Here is a 25,804-nt window from a genome sequence, read left to right as displayed (position 1 = left end):
CTGATTCACTTATGTCTTCTTAGCAAGTCCCCACTTGACTTCGACCAACGTTTCTTGACCTTGCTATGCACTAGGGTCATCTGGAAGCTTTCGAAAAGTACCTAACACCCTGCGCAATGGTACCTGAAAGCGGATCCCCAAATCAGAAATCAATCTCCCCCAGATGATGCCAACCAGCAGTCGGCATCTGGATAGGTCACCGTGTACCCTTTCAAAGATATGTGAATCAAATTCCCATCGGATAATTTCCCTTTTTCTAAATTCCAAAAGAAAGTAGGGGAGAGGGTTGAAAAAAAATACACATCTCTGCTGCTGCGTTCCCAAATACAGCCTTCTTTATGGGAGGTGGGGGGACAAGACTCTGGTGACATTCCAAATAGAAGGGAGTCAGCTTGTCGGAGTTTGGGGGCTGTAGGCTGGAGGTGGAGGGGTTTGGATAGTGGTGCCCATAGAGACCCAGGACAGGAGTTTCTCACAATACAGTTCTGATCCCACTTCATGAAGGTACTTAGTGTTTTTCTTCTCATTTTTCCTCCTCTTCACAGAATGGTGTTATATCTGAAAGACCCATTTGCTAAGGCTGCTTGTTAAACTCAGAAAACATGGTTGGGAAACCTGACCTTCCTTTTTTTTCTCAGTGCCTCTGCTATACATACACAGACCTTGCTCTTGTCACCATTCCTTAAGCCAGACATTATAGCAAGGACCCATCAAGCATTTCCTTTATGTTTGATATAAGTGACCCAGACATGATTCAAAGGATACAGGAAGCTTAAACAGCTCATAACCGTAAGGGGCTTGAGCATCCTAGGTCTTCAGTATCAAGGAGATCCTTAAGTCAATGACTCATAGTCACCAAGAAACAATAACTCCCTGGAGAGTGACCCTCATTTTATATACAATTCTGATATGCACGTAGAGATTCTACACACTCCTAGCTTCCTGGTCTAAAGCATTCCAGGAGGCAGTGCATGAATATCTTGAGAGAATGAGTATCCAAAAAGTGAATATCACACAGAAGCTAATGAACCACTCCTCCCCCAAGACTGGCCCATCAATTGTCCTTTGAAATCTCCCCATGGCCCTTTTCACAACATGTAACACGCTGCTGTTGGTTAGACCAGCTAACCGCTGCCACAGCAAGGCAGCCCAGCAGATCATCGCAGTGCTGGTGTCATAAGTTGGTAGCTTACTCTTGCTCACAAGTCTTTACGCCACATAGAGGCTGACTAGCCAAGACCAGGCAGGGCTGAGGATGGCTCCCAGATACAGGTAGAATCCAAGACAGCACCATCTTCCTTATAGCAGCAAACACCCATTCTCAGGAATAGCCAGGCAATGCAGGCAGAAGCAAGCCATGCTCTCCTTGGAATGAGCCCCTTATTTCCTGCCCACCTTTCCTCTGGCCTCGGCAAGTCATGGGGTCAAGGAAAGGCTTACACCAGCTGGGCTCGTATGGAAGCATTCGTGTTCTCTGCTGTGCTTGCTCTCTGCCTGGTTTGGTCAGAGTCTGCATCGTGCCTCTTGGCTGCACAGTGTCCAATCACAAATTCTACCCGAGGTGTAATCTGAAACACTGCTGTGCTCCCTTCGAGTAGTCCAGATGGATACATATTGTTAATGCAGGGAAAACACCGGGAATATTCCAGTAATCCTCTCCCATATGAAGGGAATTTCCGAGTCCAAGGCCTCAGACCTACAGCCTTGCTACCTGGCTGTGGTGACAGGACAGTGGACAGTTCTGCCTTAGGTTGTATCTGGCCTAGCACTTTCCCGCAAGCTTTTCTTGCTTCGGTGAGTCTCTCCCATTCACACATTCTTGAAACGCAAATACTTCCTAAGACTCACCTCTAACCCTGTCCTCGGGTTTGGTAGTATGAAAGCCATACAGTATTAGGAGTTGTTTTGTCCTCTTAAGACGCTCAACCATACATTATGTTCCCAGCTATACTGGCTCTAGCCAGACTAACTGGTTCTCTAGTTGGTGTGTGAAAAGAAGTAAAAATAACACCATGCCTAGCGTATGCCTTTGGACTAGAGAATAAAGCCAAATCTACATGGGCTAATGTCACAGCCACAGTGACTGTGACAAATGCAGAACACACATTCCTTCTCTTATCTTTAGGAGGTGAATATTATACCATTTTATACAAGATATATGAAAATAAATCAGAGACTAAGGGGGTTGGCCATGATAGTATACCTACAAAACTGGCGTTTAAACCCAAGACTGCTGACTTCAAAGCCCCCTGTTCTTCAGAATTATACTTTCTATGACAGAGACTCCTTTTCCCCTTCCCTAATACCTATCTACCCTGTTTTCTCCAATAAAATAACCTCTGTCTCTCCACAGCGTCCACAGCCAACCCTCACAGAGACCACCCTTCCCATCATCCTCTATAATGAGGAATGTCCATGTGAGAAATTTGGGGCAGATAGAATGTCATTGAAATTTGTAATCTTCCTGGGGAGGTCTCTTAAAGTAATAGTTACAAAACTCACAGCCCTGCTATTTGGTATATATCCAACGGAAATGAAATCGGTGTGTCAAAGAGACTCTCATATTTATTCACAATAAGCAAGGTTTGGAGTCAATCCAATATCCAAACATGGATGAGTGAAGAATATGGTGCATATGTACACATCTGGAATACTGCGTGTTTGTTTGTTTGTTTGTTTGTTTGTTTTAATTATAAATTCTTCCACTTGCGTCAACATAGGTAAAAGGGATATCATGGCAAACAAAAAGAGCCAGACGTAGGCAGTGACTGTTAAATCTCCTTTGGATGTGGAATCTGAAAATGCTGGTCACATAGTAGTCATAGGTAAAGAAGAGGTGTTGATCACATAGAACTCACAGGTAGAATAGAGGTCTCCAGAGATGAAGGTGGGAGCAAAAAGGATGTGAAATATTGGTCAACTGGCACAAAGTTAGAAGTAGACAGGAAGAATAAATATTCTGTTTTAATTGTACAACAAGATGATGGGTGACTACAGTCAACAAAGATGTACTATGTACTCCAAAGAAGCTAGGAGATTTTCAAATGAGATCTATACCAAGTGGTTAGCATGCAAACTGCAAGCAATCAATCATTATGGAATATATACGTACCAACTCATCACATTGTATCATAAGTGAGTACCATTATCAGTTAGGAAAGAACTACATTACCAACAAGGTCTCATCAATTATCCTTCCTTCCGTCCTCAGTGTTCACGCTCACTGGGGGCTAGACTGTAACTGCCATCTTGGACCACAAGTTAAGAGGATTCATGGATAGTGTTGGAACAATGAGGAGAGAGTTGACTCCTGGACTGCCTTCTTTTATATGCTTCTATAATATGTGGCCAAACCTCATACATGGCCTATCTAGAGTTTGTTAAATAGATAGATAGATAGATAGATAGATAGATAGATAGATAGATAGATAGATAAATGCAAGAGGTAGGAGCCCTAAAAGGTACCACCACCAGGGGCGCTGTTCCCATAGCCCTCCTTCTGACACCAACCTGATCTAGATCAGAAGTTTTCTGATAGTTGATTCTGAAAAATTACTTTTCACTCAGGAGATGCCTTGCAGCCTCTGTTGGGATGAATGCAGTGCCCACCCAAGGCCCACACTGTTTCTGAGTCAGGCTTTCCTTGGGTTTATATGGAGGTCTATAAACATGAACAAAGTTGCTCTGACACCAAAACGTCTGGTCGCATTTACGCAGGCATGGTCTCTAGCTGATGTTCCATAAAACTGTGAAGCTGTGGAGTTGGTGGAGTGTGGTTTGGAAGGGAAATGTCCCAGGCTTGTGTGTCTTCAACTAGGGACACTGTTTTGGAAGGCTGTGGAACCTTTAGGTGGTGGATCCTTGCTAGAGGAAGTAGGTCACAGGGGCGAGCCTTGAGGTTTGATGGCCCAGCCTCACTTCCGATTCACACTTTGCTTCTTGACTGCAGATATAACCTGATCAGCTTGCCTCTTACCCCTTCTGTCATGCCTTCTATACCATGATAGACTAAGGCCCCTTAAAACCGTAAGTCAAAAAATAATTGGCTTTAAATTGCTTCTTGTCTGGTGTTTTGTTCCAGCAGCTGAAAAAGGAACTTGTCTAAGAATTCTACTCTAGGGCAGAAGAATTCCTTTGGCAGGAAACCAAAGAGCATTTGAAATTGGCCACTCTCTCCAGCTTGTCCATCTGGCCAATCAAGATCACCATTTCCAGAAGGAAAGGAAATCCTCTAATGTACCCCTCCTTGAGTTCTGCTAGCCCCTGTCCATGCCCCAGTCTACTCCCAAGTCTAGGGGCTGTCTTGGCTTCTCTCTCTCTCTCTCTCTCTCTCTCTCTCTCTCTCTCTCGACTTCAGCAAAAATAAGTGCTTCAATGTGACTCTCCCTAGAAGTGGCTTCAGGCAAGCAAACCACAGGCACTTAAAAGTGACAGTTTTCAATAATCAAAACCTCATGGAAGGCTGGAACCAAAATTGTTGTAGTGTAGGAAACAGGGAGTCCTTGGCAGGTCCAGAGAGGGGAAGAAATCATCTTCTTCAGCTCCCAGCCAAACACACTCCCCTGTCCTACTTTCTTTAAACATGACTCCAACTGGCGACTTGATTTCTCTCCTGGAGTCTGAGGAGACCTTGCTGCCCAGAGGAAACCTCAAGACTGGTTCATTCCAAGGACTGGGGCGGGGTATATGAAAATGAGGAGCGTGTGCGAAGACGGGTCAAAAAAAAAAAGAGAGAGAGAAAAGATTGGTAAAGTAAAAGGCTCAGATGACCCACCGGGAGCAGACACCCAGGCCTGGGAGACTGCTCAACTGTGCCTCTGATCAGCTGTTTGTGTCCTGACCTCTGCATATGGAGAATGCAGACAGCCTAAGAGCATGTACATGATTACGTCATCTCTTAGTCTAACTTTTATAAGCTACAAAAGGACTGTAAACTAAAGAAAGGAAAAAAAAACAGTATGGGGCACTACAGAATATATTTCATCAGCCTGGCAGTGGTGGCTCACATCTTTAATCCCAGCACTTGGGAGGCAGAGGCAGGCAGATTTCTGAGTTCGAGGTCAGCCTGATCTACAGAGTGTGTTCCAGGACAGCTAGGACTACACAGAGAAACCCTGTCTCAAAAAACCACAAAAAATCACACACACACAGAAAATACACAAAAAAGAATATATTTCACCTAGACTAATTAATGTTCTCTCTCTCTCTCTCTCTCTCTCTCTCTCTCTCTCGCTCTCTCTCTCCCTCCCTTCCTCCCTCCCTCTCCTGTGTACACTGTAAAATTCTATATACAGAAAAAATATAACAACTAAAAAATACAGGTATCATCAAACCTCTAAATATGTCAGAATACATATAAGAATAAATATGTTTCAGCAGATTGATAGAAATAAAGGAATGCAAGCCACGGGCTAAAGAACCATTACCCTACGGGATGACCTATGGTCATTGCTTTGCTAAATGGGCAGCAGCAAACTGCCTTCTAGATACTTAAGTTTCCAACCATAGATTAGGCAGCTCTCAACCCTCACCACAGAAAACTTCTTCAGGGTAGGTAGCAGTTACTCCAGAGACAGGTTGTCAAAGTGCACTATGGAGTGCTCACCCATCCCTAAACAGGACATCTGTCTCAACCCCCTCCGCAAAAGGCTCAGGGAACATCTTGAGAAGAGAGAAGAAAAGATTGTAAGAGCCCAAGGTCAGGGAAGCCTGCTGCTCAAGTGTGACTTCTGGACAGGACCAGAACATTACCGTCATGAATGCAGAGCATCTGTGGCTGCCTGCAAGAGACCTGCAGAAGTTCAAGCCAGCCACTGTGTCAGCATGCTTGGCAGAGGGATTCCTAAAGCCCTGCTCCTGGCTGATGAGCCACTGACAGCTATGGGCTACTGAGATGGAGGATCAGTTTTCTTTCAAGATTTGGCCCCTGGTAGATTTCTCATGCTCCGGTGAGTGTCTCTATACCATACACACACAGAGACAGCACTAATTAGACTCGCTGGGTTATAAAAATGGAGCCTGAAGTTGGGAGAGGGATATAGAGTTCTTTTGAGTGAAACCAGAGGTGAGTATCCATGAGAAATTCTTTTTTTTTCTCTCTCTCTCTCCCTTTTTTTATTAGATATTTTCTTCATTTACATTTCAAATGCTATCCCAAAAGTCCCCTATACCCTCCCCCCCACCCTGCTCCGCTACCCACCCACTCCCACATCTTGGCCCTGGTGTTCCCCTGTACTGGGGCATATAAAGTTTGCAATACCAAGGGGCCTCTCTTCCCAGTGATGGCCGACTAGGCCATCTTCTGCTACATATGCAGCTAGAGACACGAGCTCTGGGGGTACTGGTTAGTTCATATTGTTGTTCCACCTTAAAAATTCTTTTTAAGGATCAATTAAAATTTTTGTAAATCCTACCCTGTACTGTATGTGTCAAGACTGAATTAACATGAGAGAACGAGCTTACGTTTGTGATTATCTTTGTTTTGATGCCTGGAGGCTGTTGGGCAGCTGTCACCCTTCTGAGTCAGACAGAACAGAACGAGGTGACAGAATCTACTATTAGTCGTGTTAACTAGCTATTGGCTCAAGTGCCTACCTCTTAGTCATATTCAGTGTGGTAAACAAAATCCTAAAAACCCAATCGTGCCTTGTGCACACCTTCCAAAGCATTCTCCAGCTGGTAAGAGAATAGTCACATCAACAAGATCTCAGGCAGGAGGTCTCAGAACTTTAAGCAGCAAAGGAAAGGGAGGATCATTGGTGTGAGCAGGGAGCAATGTATAAAGGGATGGTGGCTGCTTTCATCGGCAAGGGCTCTGGCTAGAGGCAGAGCCCTTGATGGGCTGTTCAAAAATCACTGCTACTCTGTACAAAAGAGAGCAACTTGTTTCTTATGCCCAGAATAAAGGGAATTCTGCCTCCAAGCTGCACAAGGGTGCTGTTTGTGATTGCAAAATCATGCCAGAGTGAAAGTTGGCCATTCCTTAATCAGACCCCTGCCCCGCCACACACACACACACACACACACACACACACACACACACACACACCCTCTGGAAAAGCCTAGGGAGACAGTAATGTTTCCTGGACAACCCATTCCATTAGTATCACCGGTAGATGGTGAAGCTTATCCCATTAAAGATGGGCATTTTCCATTTTGAGACAAATTCCTAATGTGAAACTTTTCTGTCAGCTCAGAGCCCAAGTTTGCCCACCTCTAAAAGACATTCGTTGGTCAGATTTGCTATCTAGAGCCGTTCACAGGAAGCTTGTTCACACTGGTTGGTAGTCCTAGACCTCAGTGGGACTCTTCAGAAAAATACAGTGAAAAAGTACATGGGTCAGAATGTAGGTGGCTCATTCCCTCATCTGTAAAAGGGATCCGACCAGGTAGAATGACAGACGTGTCACATGAAGAACTCACCACAGTGCTGGAAAAGAAGAAGTGCTCAACACATGGCCGGGCTCACTAGCACGTTCTGAAAGCTGATGGTTGAGGGGTTCAGTAACATGGCAAGGATGTGAAGCTGGCAGATGTGAGCAAAGCATCAGAGTCCACCCTTTGCCATTCTGCCGGGTTCCTGCTTAGATTACCCCATAGCCTGCAACTTTCTGGCAGCTAACACCAGTTATGATGCTAGAAATGTATTTAGTGTTGCCTAATGGAATCAGTAAGTCCGAAGACATAGATCCAAACTATATAATATGTTAACATACAAACGTGATCTTAAGTTCACAGAGACAGATATGTACACATCTATAAAACTGGTCTCAAATTCTAAGCTTTCTGGTACCTTCTTTCAGATTGACCCCTTAGTGATGGAGTCCTTAGACACGGATAATGGAGATCGAAACTGGGCTCTGTCTTCACGTGGCCATTTCCTAGCTATGTGATCTTGGGCAACCCCAAAGTCAGTTGCACAATCTGAGTCACAGTTTCTTCATCTCTAAAATACAAAGGCTGCGCTAGTGAGACCTCACTACCAAGGATAGACACCTGGGATTCAACGTTGATCTGGATTCGAGCACAGGTCTTTCTTTGTCTGACTTACAACTTCCGTTTCCAAAGACTCAAATCCGTGGGTCTTCCTCAGACAATGTATACCAAGTCAGCTCCTTTGCTCCAAGCCCCTTAGCCAGCAAAGAACAAAACCAACCCGCAGGACTGTTCGCAGTCCTAGGCATTGGACTTTCTGCCTCTGTTGGCCAACTTCTAGGTGACTGGGTATTCTGTTGGCACTGGGGCTGAAGTCTGACTGCTAGCACACATAACACACCTTCCATCTCCTGTAACCTGAATATAGGAAACAACACAAACATCCAAATAACCAATCACCCGTTTAACTTGTCCACCTAAAATATGACAGGACAAGGCCAGAAGGATTGTAAGAGCTGAAGGGGCCATAGGTCTGCGTGTTTGCTCACAGCAGAAGCTTAGCAGACTCCCTCTGATAGTCTCTCTATATGTAAGGCAGCTCCTTCTGCAGAGTGGGTTAGCCATTATAGATGACCACAGTCATGTCTTCCATTCCTCGGCCTTCTGTAGTGTTACCATCAACCTACTATCGAGAGGAGGAATCCAGCTCACCTCTCTTGAATGTTGACAGGCTAGTAACTCAGGTGCGGCCAAAAGAATGCAGCAGAAGTGAGTTCACTGCGTGTGAATTCTGCAGCTACGTCAGGGAGATCTAAACAGTTTCCACCTGGTTCCCTCACAGAAACCCAGTCACCATAGAAGCAGCCTGATTGTCCCCAGGGAGGCCAGGTGGAAGGGGTCTTGGCTGAGCTGTCAGCAACCTCTCCAACCCCATCAAGGATACCACCCATGTGAGGTAACCATCTTAGACTCCACAAACATGCCCATTCATTAACTGATAACCACTGTTGGGACCCGGTTGAAATACACAGCAGAGAGGAATGATCTGGCTTTTCTCAAGTGTATGGTCTACGTGATGTATGAGTTGTAACAACAAAGTGACAAACGGCCACATTTTAGTGTAGTTTTCCATGGAACAAAGGGTAAGTGCTCATTCAAAAGCCAGTTCCAAGGGACTGCTAGGGTCAGAGTGGAGCACAGGCTGACCATGTTTGAGCTCCTGGAAGACAGAAGGGAGACTGACCGGTGGTAGAAAATTAGATGGTTGACGGGAGAAAATGCATACTGCAAACAACAGGTAGCTGCCTGTAACAGGAAAAGAACTAAGATTACTGCAAAGAACAAAGCAAAAAACCATCTAGGGCCTGGAAGAGCAGACACAAGAATTGCCCTCCACATTAGTGTCCCAACAAGAACACTGGGGTGGGGGTGGGGGTGGGGGGCACACAACAATCTTAGGTCACAGAGAACACTCTACTTCAAGCTCTTTTCTGTAAGATGGAGCAGGGCCTACGTTTCCTGAAGGCAATATTGCAATCGCTTTCCGGAGTGTCTTTATTGCTAGTCCAAGATGATCCCAGGAGTGTAAGCATGGCACATTGCTCAGAAAGGACAGAAGGAAATAGGTAAGACATGGAGGAAACTCCTTCCCAGTAGGAAGACACAAGCAGAAGAGAAAGGTCCTTTGAAGTCTGAGAAAACTTGGAAAGAGGTGTACCAGATGAAGGAGACAGATAGACCTAACCTGTGTTTGAAACCTGAAAGCCAAGAAGAATAGAATTCAGATTCTTTTTAAGAAGCCAGAAGCAGAAGAACTTTGGTTCATCACAAGTGGGTCTGTGTGGGAACCTTGGTGCTCTTAGTAGGGCGGAGATGACAGAGAAGAAAGGCAGTAATGATGAGAAATGTCGGCAGAAGGAACACTGGGTTTTTAGAAGTCTGCTCACTACTGGTCTCACTTAACAGAGTGTTTAAACCGTCCCCCTGTTCATTCAGTGAAGAATAGGAGGCAAACTAAGGGCTGGGCTAGGGCCACCAACAGGAAATGGATTGGTCCAGTTGAGGCTGCAGTTGGAAGGAGAAGCCAGAGAAGGAAGCAGGGCAGGTTCTACTTATCATTTCCCAATCTCCCAATCTACTTTGCCAAGGTCCTGAGCTCCACTCACTGATGTTCCAGTTTTCTTGGTGCCCCCAGCCACCCCCACAGTCCAGCGACAGATGTGGCAGGATCCATTCAGATCATTTGGGGTGGGTCCCCCACTGGTTGCTGATGATTTTGACTGTCACCCAGACATTCTGAACCAGAGAGTGGGAAAAAAAAAACTAAGTTTGGCCAAATGGAGGACCGGAGGACAGAGGACACATTGGCCAGAACATTGGCTGTCACATACCTTAGGCATTAGACTATGGTGTTTCCCAACCATGGATCCCAGTAGTAGTGACTCTAGGACCAGGCAGATATACACAAAGCTCTGAGGAAGCCGATGAGTAACCCCCAAGTCAGCATACACACATCTAGAACACTCCCTACCATTCATCAGGAATGATCCTAGAAGGCTAGAAGGGACAGACAGAGGAACTAGAATGTGCGTCTACCCTGAGGAATCTGATGAGCACAAGAGAATAACTTGAGGCATCTGAGACAGAGGTAATACATATTAGCAGGCTGAACGTGCTCCTCTGTGGATAGGAGACTTGGGAACAAAATGAGATTCTTCTTACAACAGTGAATAAGTACACAAGAGGCAGTGACCACAGTGAGTATAAAGTTTCTCTATACTGAAGTTTCTCTCTACTACATCTATATATAGTAGAACTATTTTCTTCTACAACTGGCAGGATGTCAGCACAGATAGGACTTTTCTTTTCATGCTTTGAAAGATTATATCCCACTCTCCAGAAATTATGCCCACCTAGAATGGCCTGTCATCTAAGAGTCACCAAGGACAATAGCTAAAATGGCCTTTCCTCTGAGGATCACTGAGCCCTACATGACAATTATCCATGAGAAAAAATAAAGGTGAGCAGTAAGCACACAATCACCACACACACATACACACTCACATACATACGTACACATGTACACACCATCTACACACATGCACACACACATAAATACACATACATGCACACACACTCATATACACACATACACACATGTAGACACACTCACATACATATACACACATGCACACACACTCATATACACATACATACACACTCCCACACACATACATACACACACATGTACACACAGTCACACACACACACACACACACACTTGGAATCCAAGAACTTTTTATCTATACTGTGTGGGAAAATCCTTTGCCATAAGAAAATGTAATCTTTGACTGGAAGCTACCCCAGACTTATTGTATTTTCCATGGGCTCTAAAACCCTTGCTCTGCTCAAAAGGCTACATTCCCTTCTCATGCTGAACCCTCTAGCTTCTCTCAGCTGTAAGACAAAATCACCATTGTGTTCCTGAGAACATCTCTAGGAAGCTTGCAATCTGAAATCTTATGCCCAGGATTTCCCTCCCAGCCACTCCAGCTAACATAACGGAGCAACAGGACATGGTTGATACAGTAGACCCAGGTTCATTTAGGTGAGGTCTAAACTCCAGCTGCCAGTCCATGCATCTCTTCCTGCTTTGACTATCTCAGTGGACATGAGTGAAAACACAAGTGCTTACATTTCTAGTAAGTTCCCAAATGATGCTGTAGCCACGAGTCCAGGGAGTTCACTTTGAAAACCACTTCCTTAGAACAGAGAGGAAGTTTCGTGTCCTGAATATCCTGTAGCAAGTCTTGTGTACACGCAAGCACACACACACAAACACACACACACACACACTGAAAGACAGAGACACAGAGAGAGAGGGAGAGAGGGAAAGACAGAGACACACAGAGAGGGAGAGAGAGAGACAGACACAGAGAGAGGGGAAGGAGAGAGAGGGAGAGAAGGAGAGACACAGAGAGAGGAAGAGAGAGAAACAGAGACGCAGAGAGACAAAAACAGATGTAGAGACACAGAGAGAGGGAGAGGGAGGGACAGAGAGAAAGAACATCAAAACGATATTAATCAAGCAGATGTTCTCTGCAAATGCTGCTTTGAAAATGGCCTTGAAGGCCAGAAGTTATGAGGAATCATCAAGATCTGGCACAGTTGACCAAACATACGCTAGCAGGAGCAAGAAATGACTGATAGATACTGTGTTAAGCTTCAGGGTGTTGTAGGTACGGCTACATCATTTCTTGGGTTAGTGCACACAGCAACGAGAAAGATTTGTTTCCTATTGCAGTGAAAGCAATACCACATACTCAGCAGTTTAGCCTCGCCTGCTGTGGTCCAATGTCTAGGCTCATCTTAGAGGGTCTCTCTGCTCCGAGTCCTTCCTGGCTATAGCCAAGGCTCAACCTGGCTATGTTCCCTTTTGAGCCTCTGATTCTTTCCCAAGTTTACATGATGGTTATGATTGCAGTACTGAACTCCCTGCTATTTTATCAGCTGAAGGCCAGATGTCAAAGACTGCTGAGTCTCAAGCCTGAAGCCTCTCTCTAAGGCCAACAGCCTATGTGACACTGCTTCAAATCTCTTGACTCTGACCTTCAGACCAGCTCACAAAGAGTAAGGCTCTTACATGGGATCCACCAACCTGTTCTTCCTTTAGCTTAACTAACCGAGCCTGAAGTGACCCACAAAAATCCTTCATCCTTACTACTTAAGGTAGTACACTAAGAGTACTATATAATACTATATAGTACTAGTAGTACTATATAAGGTAGCATGTCTGTAAGTATTCTTCTGTTTATCCACCCCAGCCTTACTCAATGAGAGGGGATTCTACAGGGCATGAATCAGTGGGTCTCATTCTACAGTCCCGCCTGTTGCACACATGTAAAACATCTGATGACTACGACCTCTCGAACATTCAACACTCACCCAATGCTATACATTTACTCATTCCTCACTCCCAAGGAAGGTCTCTTTCCTGACTCTTGAAAGCTTGGTTGCTCACAACATGATCAACACGTGAGAAGAAAGCAGATGCCCAGACATCAACTCTCAGGAATAAAAGTCACCTGCGTGTTTACAAGACTCCCGGGAGATGCAAGAAGCAATGATCTCACAAGTTCCTTGTCCACAGATAACTCCCTCCGTCCTGGGCTCTCTAATGAGCATGAGCCTCATCTAATCTCCTAAGAAAATAGTCCTCCAAAAGGGCTCTTCCCATACAAGCAGTTCCAGCGTGTGATCGAGTCCTTGGGCACACACCCACATCTACTGAATCTGAAAAAAAAAAAAAAAAAATCTGCGTGGGCCAAGCAATGCGTGTCGTAGGCAGATATGGTAAAGGCCAAGTTGGAAGACCTGATAAACAGAGTAGTCGGAAGTTCCTTGAAAAAGCACCCGCTTCTGCCGCTTCTGCTGTCCCTAGAGGCTGGCGCTGCTATCCTGGGGTATGGGAGGAGGGACGTGATCACGTGATCTCCCCGGTCTCACTGTCAAAAAGTCGGACGTGGTCACGTGATCGCTCCATTCTCGCTGTCAAAACAGTAGGATTTGAGGGTGAGCTGGGAATGAGAATGGCTTGGGGAAGCCCAGGACAACCTGCAGCACACGAGGGAGGGTCCATCCCCGCAGCACTACCAGCTAAGAAAAGGAAAAGAATGCATTGAGGCAGGCGAGGCTCAGAGAGGCCTCGGGGAAGACATTCTTCTGCACTTATGCCTGTAGGAACAAGATGCTGATCCCGGAGAGCAAGCCTCCAGGTAAGGCAGAGCTAGAGGAGGGTGAGGTTGATGGAAGCCGATATGGAACACGGACGGAAGCCAGCAACATCCCACTGCAAGCAGGGACTGGGAAGGACAGGCCAGTCTTTTGCCTCTATTTACACAGTAGGAAACCCAGAGAGAAGCTCTGGCCAAGATCACCCTGTGTAAGGAGGCTGAGGTCAGAGACATATAAGCTAGGGCTCAGAAGGGAAAAAATGGGCTTCAAAATAGAGTAGGGGACTGAAGAGAAGAGACTTTAAGAAGCAGAGGAGGGAAAAAAACCAGTACATTCATTTATCTAATAACTGTGTGTGCCAGGCAGGTCTTAGAGTGCTGCCCAGTCTGCCTGGAAGCTATGGTTTCTGAGAGGCATCAGGTACATTTAAAAAAAAAAAATCACCCTAGGAAAGTCCCCAAAGCCTTTCAACGTGCTCTGCGCTCTGTCCCAGATGCTCAGCCTCCCAAGGTAAGAACCCAGCCCACTCCCTTCCTCCAGGTGAATTCTAGATGCTTGTCTGTCCCCTGCTACCTGGATCTGTGGACATTCAATAGCAGCTCTCTGATGTAGTCCCCCCCCTCCCTTTTTTTCTAACAGAGAAAACGAAGTAGAAAACAATCAAGGAATAAAGTGACCTCCACACAGGTGAGGAGACCGCTCACCCAGAGGAAGCTAGGAGACTCATAGAGGGTTGCCTGAGGACCCACTAAAAGCAGACCTGATGTTCAGACTGGTGTCTGACTGGTGACTGGCTTCCTGGTGTCTCCCCCTGCCTCTTTCCCACCTTCTTACCTGGAGCTGTGTATTCTTGTACCTTGCTGCTTCTTGCCTGACTGGGGAAGGCTGCTGGGCCAGACTTTCACCTTCTGTGATGTCCCAGCAGCCCCCTCAGGGATTTATAGGCTCCTGCTTGTGGTTTCCTAACTGGCCTGTGTCACTCACTCTAATTGGGTGGTGGTGGACACACCTTTTCCCTGCTCACGGGGAGCACCCTGCTCATGGTGCTTTGTGCGTACATCCTTGCCATATGGGGAAGTGGCCTAGGAAACTCTGAGTTTCCTTATTTGAGTGTGTGTGTGTGTGTGTGTGTGTGTGTGTGTGTGTCGCTAGAATGGCATGCTTCCAGCCAAGAACACATTTTAAAGTGATGCTGGCTGTACATGAAGAAGTTGTAAACAGTTTCACAGGCAAGATTTCACCCCATCTGCTGGATGCTGCTTAAAACCCAACCATGGTCCCATTAAAGAGAAAAGGAGGGTTTTAAATGAGTGGGACACAAGATCCCCACTCCCACCCCCAAGGAACTCTTCTTGACTAGGAGGAGGATTAAATGGATGGGCTTGTTTTAGGGGGGCCTTTGTTTGGCTTTTTGTTTGTTTGTTTGTTTGGTTGGTTTTGTTTTTAACTTTTTGTCTGAGTCTTTGGAAGCTGGGAACATGCTGCTTAATGTAGAGAAAGTGACTGCTAATGTAAGTTAAGGATTTCCAGGTCCGGAGACAGGCTCGGGTTTGGTGCTTCAGGAAAAAGTGGTAAGACAGCCAAAGGAGGAAGAGGATGGTGTGTGTAGTGCTGCAGTCCATGAGCCAGAGAGCCAGAGGCTGGACAAAAACCCAAGACATGGATGCTGCCCTTGTGGCTCCAGGGACCCTGTATGGACTACAATTCATTCTAGCCCACTGAGGCCCATGCAGACCTCCGACCTCCAGAATGATGTAGGAATAAGAACAAATGCAAATCTCATCCCCTGCCCCCCACCCCCGCCTTCATCTTACCTCCCCAAAAGGAGTCTGAAGCCCATGTTTTCTCTCCCTGTCCTTAATTTGTGAAGTACTTATGAGAAAGAATTGTTTGTATGACAAAGAGTCCTTCTGTTGCCCAGCTGACCAGAGTAGGGCTTAGAATTCTCCACCACATATTGTCTCACTGTGAATTTTATCCTAGGTATTTGATGACCATATTTTCTTCCATCAATATCGCAGAATTTGTATCTGCTAAAGACAAATGAATGGTAAAGACAATGTGTCAAAGTATTCAGAGTTCAGACCACCCCCTCAAACTGGGCATGCATGCATGATGTTGGTGGCTCACACATACTGTCTTCCAGTCACCTTCCTCCACTCTCTGGGCTGCATGTCACTTAAAAGTACCTTGCCACAGGTTTTCCATGGGTGGCTTCTGGTTTCTGAGCCAGAACCACATTGGGTCTAATTGAGGAGGAGTCTCTACCTCAGCATTTGCAACAAGCATCTTGGGTAACAGGCATCTTGAACCTCAAAGGATCTTGGTCATTTCCCATGCACTGGTGGGGAAGTTGAACTGAACATTCTATTGCTGCTGGGCCCATGAATGGAGATGGAGGGATACAGGAGAAGCAGTCATTGTTCCATGGGTCCTGCTGAGGCTTGCTACTGTCACTACTAAGTTTGAACTTTAGTAGTGGTAGTAATAGTAGTAGTTGTTGTTCTTCTTCCTTCTCCTCTTCCTCCTCTCCCTCTTCCTCCTTCTCCTCTTCTCCTCTTCCTCCTCCTTCTCTCCTCCTATTCTTCTTCCTCCTTCTCCTCTTCCTTCTTCTTCCTCTTGTTAGGACCTTACGTTTATCCCTAGCTAGACTGGAACTCTCTATGTAGACCAGGCTAGCCTTGAACTCACAGAGAGCTCCCTGCCTCTGTCTCCCAAGTTTCTGGGATTCCTGACATTCCTAAACCAGGCCTTGAGCATCAGGACTTGAAAGGATCATTAGACTCTATGATTGCCTTAGTTAAGTTTCTCATTCTATGATAAACACCACCACAGCCAGCTCAGGAGGAAAGAGCTTATTTCCGATTACAGTTTGCAGTTCTTCATGAAGAAAACTCAGGGTGGGAACCTGAAGCGTGAACCTGGAGACGTACTGCTTACTGGCTTGTTCTTGGATTGTTCTGACTGCATACTTATAGTATCCAGGACTGCCCTTCAGGGTTGACAGCCTGTCCCCTGCTGCCTAGTGAGATGGACCCTCCCAAAGCAATCAATAATCAAATTCCCACACAGACTTGCCTATAGGCTGGTTTGGTGGAAACATTCCCTCAATTAAATAAATACTCCTCTTTTCTGATATACCTAGGTTTGTATTAAGTCAACAAAACCAACCAGCACAATGATCGAGTTCTTCCAAAGACAGAAAATAAGATGGAACAAATTACTCTTTGGTCCACAGTTCCTCTTGAGTGTAGACAAAGGCATCTGGCATGATCTTCCTTCTCCTCTGAGGCTTTCTTAAGCCATGTGCCACCTTTGTTATTGAGTGAATGGGATCCTAAGTTAGGCAGATCCATGGAGTGATGGTGTGCAGGAGTTAACTGTTTGCATGACCCTTATGCTGGGATGGTGGTGGCACCTGGGAGACCTTCCTGTTGGAATGGATCTCGGCCTTGGATATGTATTTGACTTGAAATGTATAGCTTCCTCCTGCCATGAGTTAAGAATGCTGGAATTAAGAAACAAAAGTAAGCAATCTTCCTTCAAGAGTCCTGAGAAAAAGAATAAAATGGATGTAATTTAACACTTACCCTTTGCCCTACAAACTCATTTTGGGGCAGTTGTAGCTTCATAAGATCATTATCCAGTGTGCTTGTTGGGTTTTATCAACTTGATACATGTTCCAGGGAAGAGGGAATCTTTGTTGTTGTTGTTGTTGTTGTTGTTGTTGTTGTTGTTGTTGTTGTGAAATCTATTTTTTTACAGTCCAGTGGTTATCCCCATCCCAGTCAACCCTCCTACAGTTCCTCATCCCATTCCTCCTCCCTTGTCTCCAACAGGATGTCCCCACTTCCACCCTCCCCATCCGACTAGCCCCCCACCCCCCACTCCCTGGGGCCTCAAAGAGGGTTAGGTGCTTCTTCTTTCACTGAGACCAGACCAGGCAGTCCTCTGCTGTATATGTGTCAGGGGCCTCATATCAGCTGGTGTATGCTGTCTGGTTGTCTCAGTGTTTGAGAGATTTTGGGGGTCCAGGTTAGGTGAGGCTGCTGGTCTTCTTATGGTGTTACCTTCCTCCTTAGCTTCTTCCAGCCTTTCCCTAATTCAACCACAGGGGTCCTCCATTTCTGTCCATTGGTTGGGTATAAGTATCTGCATCTGACTCTTTCAGCTGCTCCTTGGGCCTCTCTGAGGGCAGCCATGCTAGGCTCCTATCTGTAAGCATCCCACAGCATCAGTAATAGTGTCAGGCCTTGGAGCCCCCGGAAGAAGGAATCCTAATTAAGAAAATGTGTCTGTAAGATTGGCCTGTAGGCAGGACTGTGAGGTATTTGCTTGACTCATGATTGATCTGGGTTGTCCAGCTTCTGGGCAGGTGGTTCTAGAGAGTAAAAGGAAGCAGGCTGATCTAGACGTGGGGAGCAAGCTTTCTGGCCTGTTTCAGTTCCTGCTTCTAGGTTTCTGCCCTGACTTCCCTAGATGATGGAGTGTGAATGAAATCAACCATTTCCTCCCCAACTTGCTTTTGGTTATGGAGTTTTATCATAACAATAGAAACCATAACTAAGACACCCAGTATGAAGTTATATACATGATTAAATTCACATAGCTAACTCAAACACTTTGCTGACCTCAGTTTGCTCTTTTTCATCTGGAGGATGGGTTGATTGTGTCCAAGTATCCACTCTCGGCTTTTATTTTTATTAGATACTATTTACGCAGCCTGAAAATTGAAGTTCTAAGAATTACCTTCTTTGCTGTCAAAAAGACCTTGAGACTTGAAAAAAATATATTTTGTTTCTTTTTTTTTTAAGTTACATTTTTGTGTGTGTATCTGTGTGGGGCTAAGTGTACGTGGACGCAATGTCCTCTGAGACAAGGAGAGGAAGTAGGATTTCCCTGGAGCTGGAGTTGACTTGACATGGGTAGTGGGAACTGAACGTGGAGTAAGAACCACTCTTTCCTGAAGCACCAAACCCGAGCCTGTCTCCCGACCTGGAAATCCTTAACTTATTTACATTAGCAAAGTCACTTTCTCTACATTAGGCAGCGTGTTCCCAGCGTCCAAAGACTCAGACAGTGGCATCTTTTGGCCTAACCTCAAACCTTCCTTCCAGCGTTCAGTCTGTGCTTCGCAGTTCTAGATAGAGCCTTGAGAAGATGACTCCTTTCAGGATGTCCATAGGCGCCTGGAGTCCCAGCGTGGCCCTGCGGTATTACTCACTGGAATCCCACAATTCCTTTCACATCCCAGGTTAAAGTTGAACTGAAAGTGGAGAAATCCAGGAAGTTTTACTTTGCTGTTCAATTCCAAGAAAATCTGGCACTCGCTGTGGAAATTTTTTTTTTTTTTTAATTTTCTTGTTCCCGCCTCTTCTTATTCCCACCTTAGAGTTTTCAGGAAAACTGAGGAAGAATGGGGATTCCAGAGGGACCCCCCCTCCACCTTAACCTTGACCACTCCTGATCACTCTCACACCAGCACACCCAAGACCCAGGCCTTGATGTAAGGGCAGCTAGAACCTTGTCTCATTTCAATGCCACCTTGGACCCTGAGTTTGCCTCATCAATTCCACGAAGTCTTTTCTACAACCCTGAGTCTCCAGGGTCACCAAGTGGTCTCCCTGCCCTTTTCTGAATCCACTGTGTCCTTCACGTAAATCAAACACTAACTATCCATCGCAATGGCGATGAGTTTATTTGGGAATGGGTGTCAAGGTGGGAACGCAGCATGGTAAATAATGTGGGAATTTAAGGAGGTTGAGCCAAGGAGCAGCTTTAAAGGGAAACAGGGGAGGCTTGGATAAGTTATTTGGAAATAATAATGCCCGACCACAGGATCAATAACATGCATGGCTTCAGTCAAATTAAACAGGAAGTTGTTGGGTAGAAACATGCGTGTGTGTGTGTGTGTGTGTGTGTGTGTGTGTGTGTGGTTGTGGTAGCCTCTGTGGGAAGTGTTGGTTCTAGAGGAGACTCCTGTGACAGTTCTGGTTGAGGGTTATGTGCCCGAGACCTCCCCCTTCACTTCTGTCCCACTCCGTTAAGCAGTTGTGTTGACAGAAATGGCCCTAACATATGGAGAGCTGCTCCTCCCCCTTGCCCTTCTGCCGCTGTTGGGCCTATCCAGGAAGTAAACCCCTGAAACGAAACTGACCACTGACTGGCCACTCACTGCCAGGGGTTCTGTACCCTCCACTGTGCAGGGAGGGAGAAAAAGTTCCCTTCCCTTAGTATCAGAAAATGGATATTTTCTCATGGTGGAGAGTCTAATTGCTATCTCATTGGCTCCCCTTGTCTTCTAATAGAAGAAAACATTCTGAAGAACTGAGTTGACATGACTCATAAAGAGGTTGGTGCATGCGCTCGGGCACATACATACACACACACATACACACACACCCATACACACAAACCTTTAGATGAGGTCTATACTGGCTAGTTTTGTGTCAACTTGACACAGCTGGAGTTATCACAGAGAAAGGAGCTGCAGTTGAGGAAATGCCTCCATGAGATCCAACTGTAAGGCATTTTCTCAATTAGTGATCAAGGGGGAAAGGCCCCTTGTGGGTGGGACCATCTCTGGGCTGATAGTCTTGGGTTCTATAAGAGAGCAGGCTGAGCAAGCCAGGTGAGGCAAGCCAGTAAAGAACATCCCTCCATGGCCTCTGCATCAGCTCCTGCTTCCTGACCTGCTTGAGTTCCAGTCCTGACTTCCTTGGTGATGAGCAGCAGTATGGAAGTGTAAGCTGAGTAAACCCTTTCCTCCCCAACTTGCTTCTTGGTCATGATGTTTGTGCAGGAATAGAAACCCTGACTAAGACAAGGTCTCTACTCTAGGACGCCCCCAGATGTGTGGAGACGGTGTTTCAAAGCTCTCGGTATACTAAAAAATAAAGGCCCATGCTAAAAAAGATTGACAAGCATCAGATTTAGTTTTAGAAGTTTACATTTAGAAATCTGCTTTAGGACTTTAAAAGACCCGATATATATAGAACTTATTTGAGACAAATCTCAAAAAATCACTACCCAAAGCCTTGTGTAGCCGAGTCTTAGGTCACTGTCCCTCCAATCCTCCAGCTGCCCATCATAACATATCATGTCATGTGATATCATAACATATATCAAATCATACCAAATCATATCATATCATGTCATATCATATCATGTCATATCATATATCATATATCAAACCATATCAAATTATATCATATAATATATCATACGCTTAGTTTCTATACTGTTCAGACTCAGGATGGGGGAGGTTATAAGGAATCTTCCCTTTTAAGCTCAGTTAACAATTTCTGCAGGAACTCCTTTATCCCTTCCCCTTGCCGTGTTTTCTGTGCTGTTCAAAAAATAAAGAGAAAAAACAAACCATACAAGAAGTGGAGATCCAAATTCAGACTCACTCTTGGTGGTCAAAAGACCCCAAGGGGAACCTCATTTTATTTTCATCCCTTAATGCAAGATTAATGCAGAAAACTAATTTCAAACAAGCAAAATCTTTATTTCACTCCAGCTATGAATAGTCCAGGACTCAGCAAAGAGCCAGCTAGACGTTGTTCTAAAGAAAAGGGTTTAAAAGCAGATCCACAGGGCCCACCTAGCTCTGAGACTATAGACTGTTCTAGTTTACCAAGCCCGTATACTTGCCCACAGACTGTTTGTGTCTCAAACCCACCAACACAACGCCCACACCCTGAGCAACTGCTCAACCGTGCTCTATATTCTTATTTCCCCTTGAATATTTTCTTTATTTACATTTCAAATGTTTTCCCCTTTCCAGGTCTCCCCTTCGGAAACCCCCTATCTCACCCCACCCCCTGCCTCTATGACGGTGCCTCCCCACCCACCCACTCCCATTCTCCCACCCTGGCATTTCCCTACATTGGGGCACTGAACACCCTCAGAGCTGAGCACCTCTCCTCGCACTATCGGGGTCCTGGAAGGTGACAGAAAGACACAGAGAGTGAATCCAGGTTGAGTTCAGGAGAGGTCTCAACAGCCCTCTCCCCCACCCCAGCTCCCCCAGTAGCATTTCTGGCTGTTCCCAGGTACCCTTGTCCCCTGGGGCCACATTCTAGTCATCTCTGAAGCCAAGTAACAGGCCAGACACTCCATGAATCATTTCTGTACCCTTGGTCCCCTATTTAGGTGACCACCTCCCCCTCAGGTATAATACTTGCTGTGGACTGAATGTATGCCCCAAGAGTTCACATGTTGGAAATTTAATCTCCAGCTTTTTAAACTATCTTTGGAGGTGGGGCTTTGGCTAGCCTATTTGGATTAGGGAAGATCATGAGGATGGGGCCTGAGATGGCCCTGTTGATTTTCCAGAAGGAATAAAACAATAACCAAGATGTCACATTTGCCCTGCATCCTCATGTGGTACCCTCAGTTATAGTATGAGATAGCACAAGACTTTCCCAGGTATCACACCATGCTTTTGGATTACCTAGCTTCTAGAACTTGGAGCCAGAAAAACTTATATGCTTCATAAACCTGGCTATCTGTGGTATTCTGTGATGGAAGAAGGGACAGGGGGAGTCTACGGGCATTCCATTCTCCTTTGGGCTGAGAAAAAGAATAACCCTGTTGGGACAGCTCAGCACTTATCAAAGGGCAAAGTCAATATGGGGAAGAACTGTAGTACCCCAGGTAGAAAGGAGAAGAGGCAGGACTGTGAAGACAGAAGATAGGAGACGCCCTGGCTTGAGATGTCCTAGAAGCACCTACAGCAGCAGGCCCAAAGCACTGTTCAGACCAACAGTGGGGACACATCTGAGGGGCTCCCTAGAAATGTAAGTTTGTCAAGCTCCTGAGTCAGAAGCTTGGGTTACACCTGACACCCTTTTCTGCAAAAGCCCCTGGTGGTCCTGCTATTCAGCAGCCACTCTGGAAAGCCTTACTCTATTTCAACCTTGAATCACTAGAACCCGAAGGACTGGGTACAGGGCTGGACTCTTCCATGCTTTACATAACCCCCGTGTCCTAATGTGTTCTCTATTGCAGTGATAAACACCATGACCAAAGGCAACTTGGGAAGGAGAGAACTTATTTCAGCTTACAGTTTATAGTTTGTCGTGGAGGAAAGAAAGTCAGCAGAAGTTGAGGTGGTAACTGAAGCAGACCATGGAGTCTTCCCACTGGCTTGCTCACCATGGCTTGCCATCAAGATATGTTCTGCCACCTGTAGAAAGGCAGAATACAAGTCTGCCCAGTTTTGTACTTTGTCCTTGTATCTATAGACACCAGAACACAGGCTGTGGAGTAGGAAGAGCTTTGGGACCATTAGGACAAATACTGACTTTGCCACTAAAGGACCCAGGAAAGCAAGTTTTCGTCTGTGTTAAAGACTGGGGCTCAAGCCACCACTGTTCTCCTATGTGTATCTGAGTTGATTCTTCAACAAGACTTTGAACGAGCCAGGCGGTGGTGGTGCATACCTTTAATCCCAGCACTTGAGAGGCAGAGGCAGGCGGATCTCTGAGTTCAAGGACAGCCAGGGCTACACAGAGAAACCCTGTCTCCAAAAAGAAAAAGAAAAAAAAAAAGACTTTAAACAAAACAGTTGGAAAAACATTACTTTCCAGATGCGGCTGCAGGGAGCCTGTCTATGAAGCACGATGTTGATCTGAGGTGGGGGAAGCCTGGGACTTGGGTTGCCATCTTTGAACCCTTCAGTGAGCACTTTTGGCTTCCCTGGAGCCTGCATTTGTCCAAGCACAGTAACTAGGTGAGGATGGCAGCTCTCACACAGCAGGAGAAAGTGCCTGACTCTGTAACAAACACCTTGTTCCTCCAGCAGCACATTTAGTCATCTAGTGATCTCACAACCCATTCTACAGATAAAGAAATGGATCCCAGCTGACATTAACAATTTGTCAAAGGTAAGACAACAAATGGGCCTCCCAAGGTAGAGATGTTAAAGTCTTAACACCTCGTTCCCGTGACTTTATTTGGAACTATACAAAAGGAAGTTAAAGCAAGAGCATTGGGGTAGACACTAACCGGCTGACTTGTGTCCATATACAAAGGAGAAAATCAAGCACAGAGAAAAACAGAGAGGGAAGGTGCCAAGGATGGCCAGCAATACTAAGATCTGGAAAGGGGAAGGGAAGACCTTCCTGCAGGCCCTAGAGGGAGTGGGGCTGAACCCACAGTCTGGACCTGAATGGAAGGTCTTTAAAGAGCGATACAATTAACCAGCCCGAATGTGGTTCCTTGCTAGGCTGGGGTGAGTGCAAAGACAGCTCAGAGATTAGCACAGACATGATGTCCTCTCACAGTGGTGGTGATGCTGGTGATAATGGTTAGCCAAGAACTCCATAAACAAAGAGTTGATAGATGGTAGATAACATTTATCCGTTGCTCATCTACATTCTCAACAGATTAAGCAAACCAGAGGCAAGCTACAAGACAGGAACCATCCCCGGCTCCCCAGCTTGTAGCAACAGAACAGTCCTGTGAAGACTGGCATGGGCCCTGGTTGGGGTTGGGCTTGTTTACCACTTTTGAAGCGATTTTTCACTCTGTAAGGGCTGAACCCAGTCAATTGCACCAGGAGTCGGCTGCTCCTGGCATGTGGAATGAGGCCAGAGCAAACTGTTTGCCCAGAGGGTAGATGAAGGGCCGAACCAAACTTGCCAAGACTGGGCAACACATGGATGGCACAATCTTTCCTCAAACTGAAGTGTTGGGGGTTGTAGGGAAGTGAGGTTGCCCACCCTGATGCCAGAATAGCATCTACACTGCAGATATTAAAAGTCACCCCCAAGAAACAATCTACACTGCAGGTATTAGCAGTCACCCCAAGAAACACAGGTCCCTGTGAACAAAAGTAGTCACCAACAGTCCACAGTGGTATGGTACTAATTCAGCTCAGCTTGCCAAACTTTTACAGATTTTTTTAATAGTAATTTTTAAATTATTTATGTGTGAGTGTGTGTACATGTACACATGCATGCATAAACATACATGTAGGTATCTGTAGTAGCCAGAAGAGGAAGTCAGATCCTCTGGAACTAGAATTGAGAACTGCCCAATTGAGTTCTAGAAACTGAATTTAGGGCCTCTGAAAGAGCAGTGTGTGTGTGTGTGTGTGTGTGTGTGTGTTTGTGTATGTGTGTGTGTGTACTTGTGTGCTTGTGTGTGTTTCGGTATATGCCATGTGTGTGCAGGTACCCTCAAAAGCAAGAAGAGGATATTGGATCCCTTGGAGCTCAGCTTACAGAAAATTATAAGCTGCCATGGATGCTGGGAACCAAACTAGAGTGGTCTGGAAGAGTCAGCCATGTCTCCAGCCCCCACCCCCAGCACTTATTAAACACCAGCTTGGTTCATGGGTTCAAAGTGTAAAAATGAACATAACTCTATAGATAGTAACTGGGCATGTGGCTTACCCTCGGGTGCCTCAATGTTCTCTCCTGCACAGTGGAGACAATCGCATTCTCAGTACCGGTTGTTTAAGGATGAAAATGACATCTGAAAAGGCTGAGAGCAAATCCAGTCCTGTCAGCCACCGCCACAGAGCTAGCATATACTAATGAACACAGAGGATTCAAAGTCCCAGCCTGAGCTACAAGGACTCAAGACCACAAGGCAGCTGATGTCAGGTGAATTCTAGCAAGAAGCAGGCAGGCCCTGCCTCAGCTCTTGGGCATAGCACTGTTCTAAGCAGTAGGGCCCAACCTACTCCAGGTGTAGAGAACTTAGGAAGCCTACAGCTGCTGGCTCAGGTCACGTCAACCTTGCCAGCTCCTGACCTTGTTCACCTGCCTTGCTCCACTCCCTGCTCAGGCCTGGACCTGCTATAGCTGCTCTCGCTTGGCAGGGCATCCCGGCCCAGGCAGCTTGGTGAAGCAAAAGCGGGTGTCAGGACCCAGGTCGAGTACTTAGAAGGTGGTGACACACGGGAGGGTGAAGGAGTAAGAGATGGGGTGCTTGAGAGGGGATGGGTTCCATTTTCTCCTCCAGAGTTATGCAGTGAAGTGAACATGTGACCCAGTCTGGCCCTGGGAGCCAGTCCCCTAAGGATACAGGACTGGGCTTGTAGACAGAGCACAGAACTTCTTCTTCATGTTCTGATGTCCCTGCATTGCCACAGGAGGCACAGAGAACTGAGGCTCACAGCACTTTCTAGCTTGCTCTGTGTTCCACGCACCAGGTTCTGATGGCCCAGGCCTCCAGGCAG

General features: G+C 46.0%; 1 protein-coding gene and 1 long non-coding RNA gene across 12 annotated transcripts in view; one reads left to right on the top strand and one right to left on the bottom strand.

Moving 5' to 3' along the window:
- Il1r2 (interleukin 1 receptor, type II) overlaps window positions 1-14,570 on the bottom strand; it is a 40,539-nt gene extending 25,969 nt beyond the window's left edge. For 2 of the 11 annotated variants that reach the window (NM_010555.5, NM_001360801.1), the window contains exon 1: window positions 14,443-14,548. Coding sequence is in view for 3 of the 11 variants with exons in the window: in XM_017317722.2 (XP_017173211.1) it covers window positions 12,820-12,833 (14 nt within the window). In the remaining 8 variants the exon portion in view is untranslated. Of the gene's footprint in view, window positions 1-10,265; window positions 10,747-12,819; window positions 13,170-13,248; window positions 13,445-14,442 lie in introns of those variants that run through there. The other 9 variants (XR_003952762.1, XR_003952776.1, XM_017317722.2 and 6 more) reach the window with 9 other exon arrangements.
- Gm16894 (predicted gene, 16894) lies at window positions 13,411-23,050 on the top strand. The gene is made up of 4 exons (NR_037980.1): window positions 13,411-13,649; window positions 13,975-14,118; window positions 14,248-14,295; window positions 22,624-23,050. It is a non-coding gene; the product is annotated as a predicted gene, 16894 (long non-coding RNA).
- Window positions 23,051-25,804: the final 2,754 nt, after the last annotated feature.

Source organism: Mus musculus, chromosome 1 (assembly GCF_000001635.26).
Source record: "Mus musculus strain C57BL/6J chromosome 1, GRCm38.p6 C57BL/6J".
Classification (NCBI taxonomy): domain Eukaryota; kingdom Metazoa; phylum Chordata; class Mammalia; order Rodentia; family Muridae; genus Mus; species Mus musculus.
The sequence above is the reverse complement of the archived record's forward strand: the minus strand, read 5'-3'. Positions and strand labels throughout refer to the sequence as shown.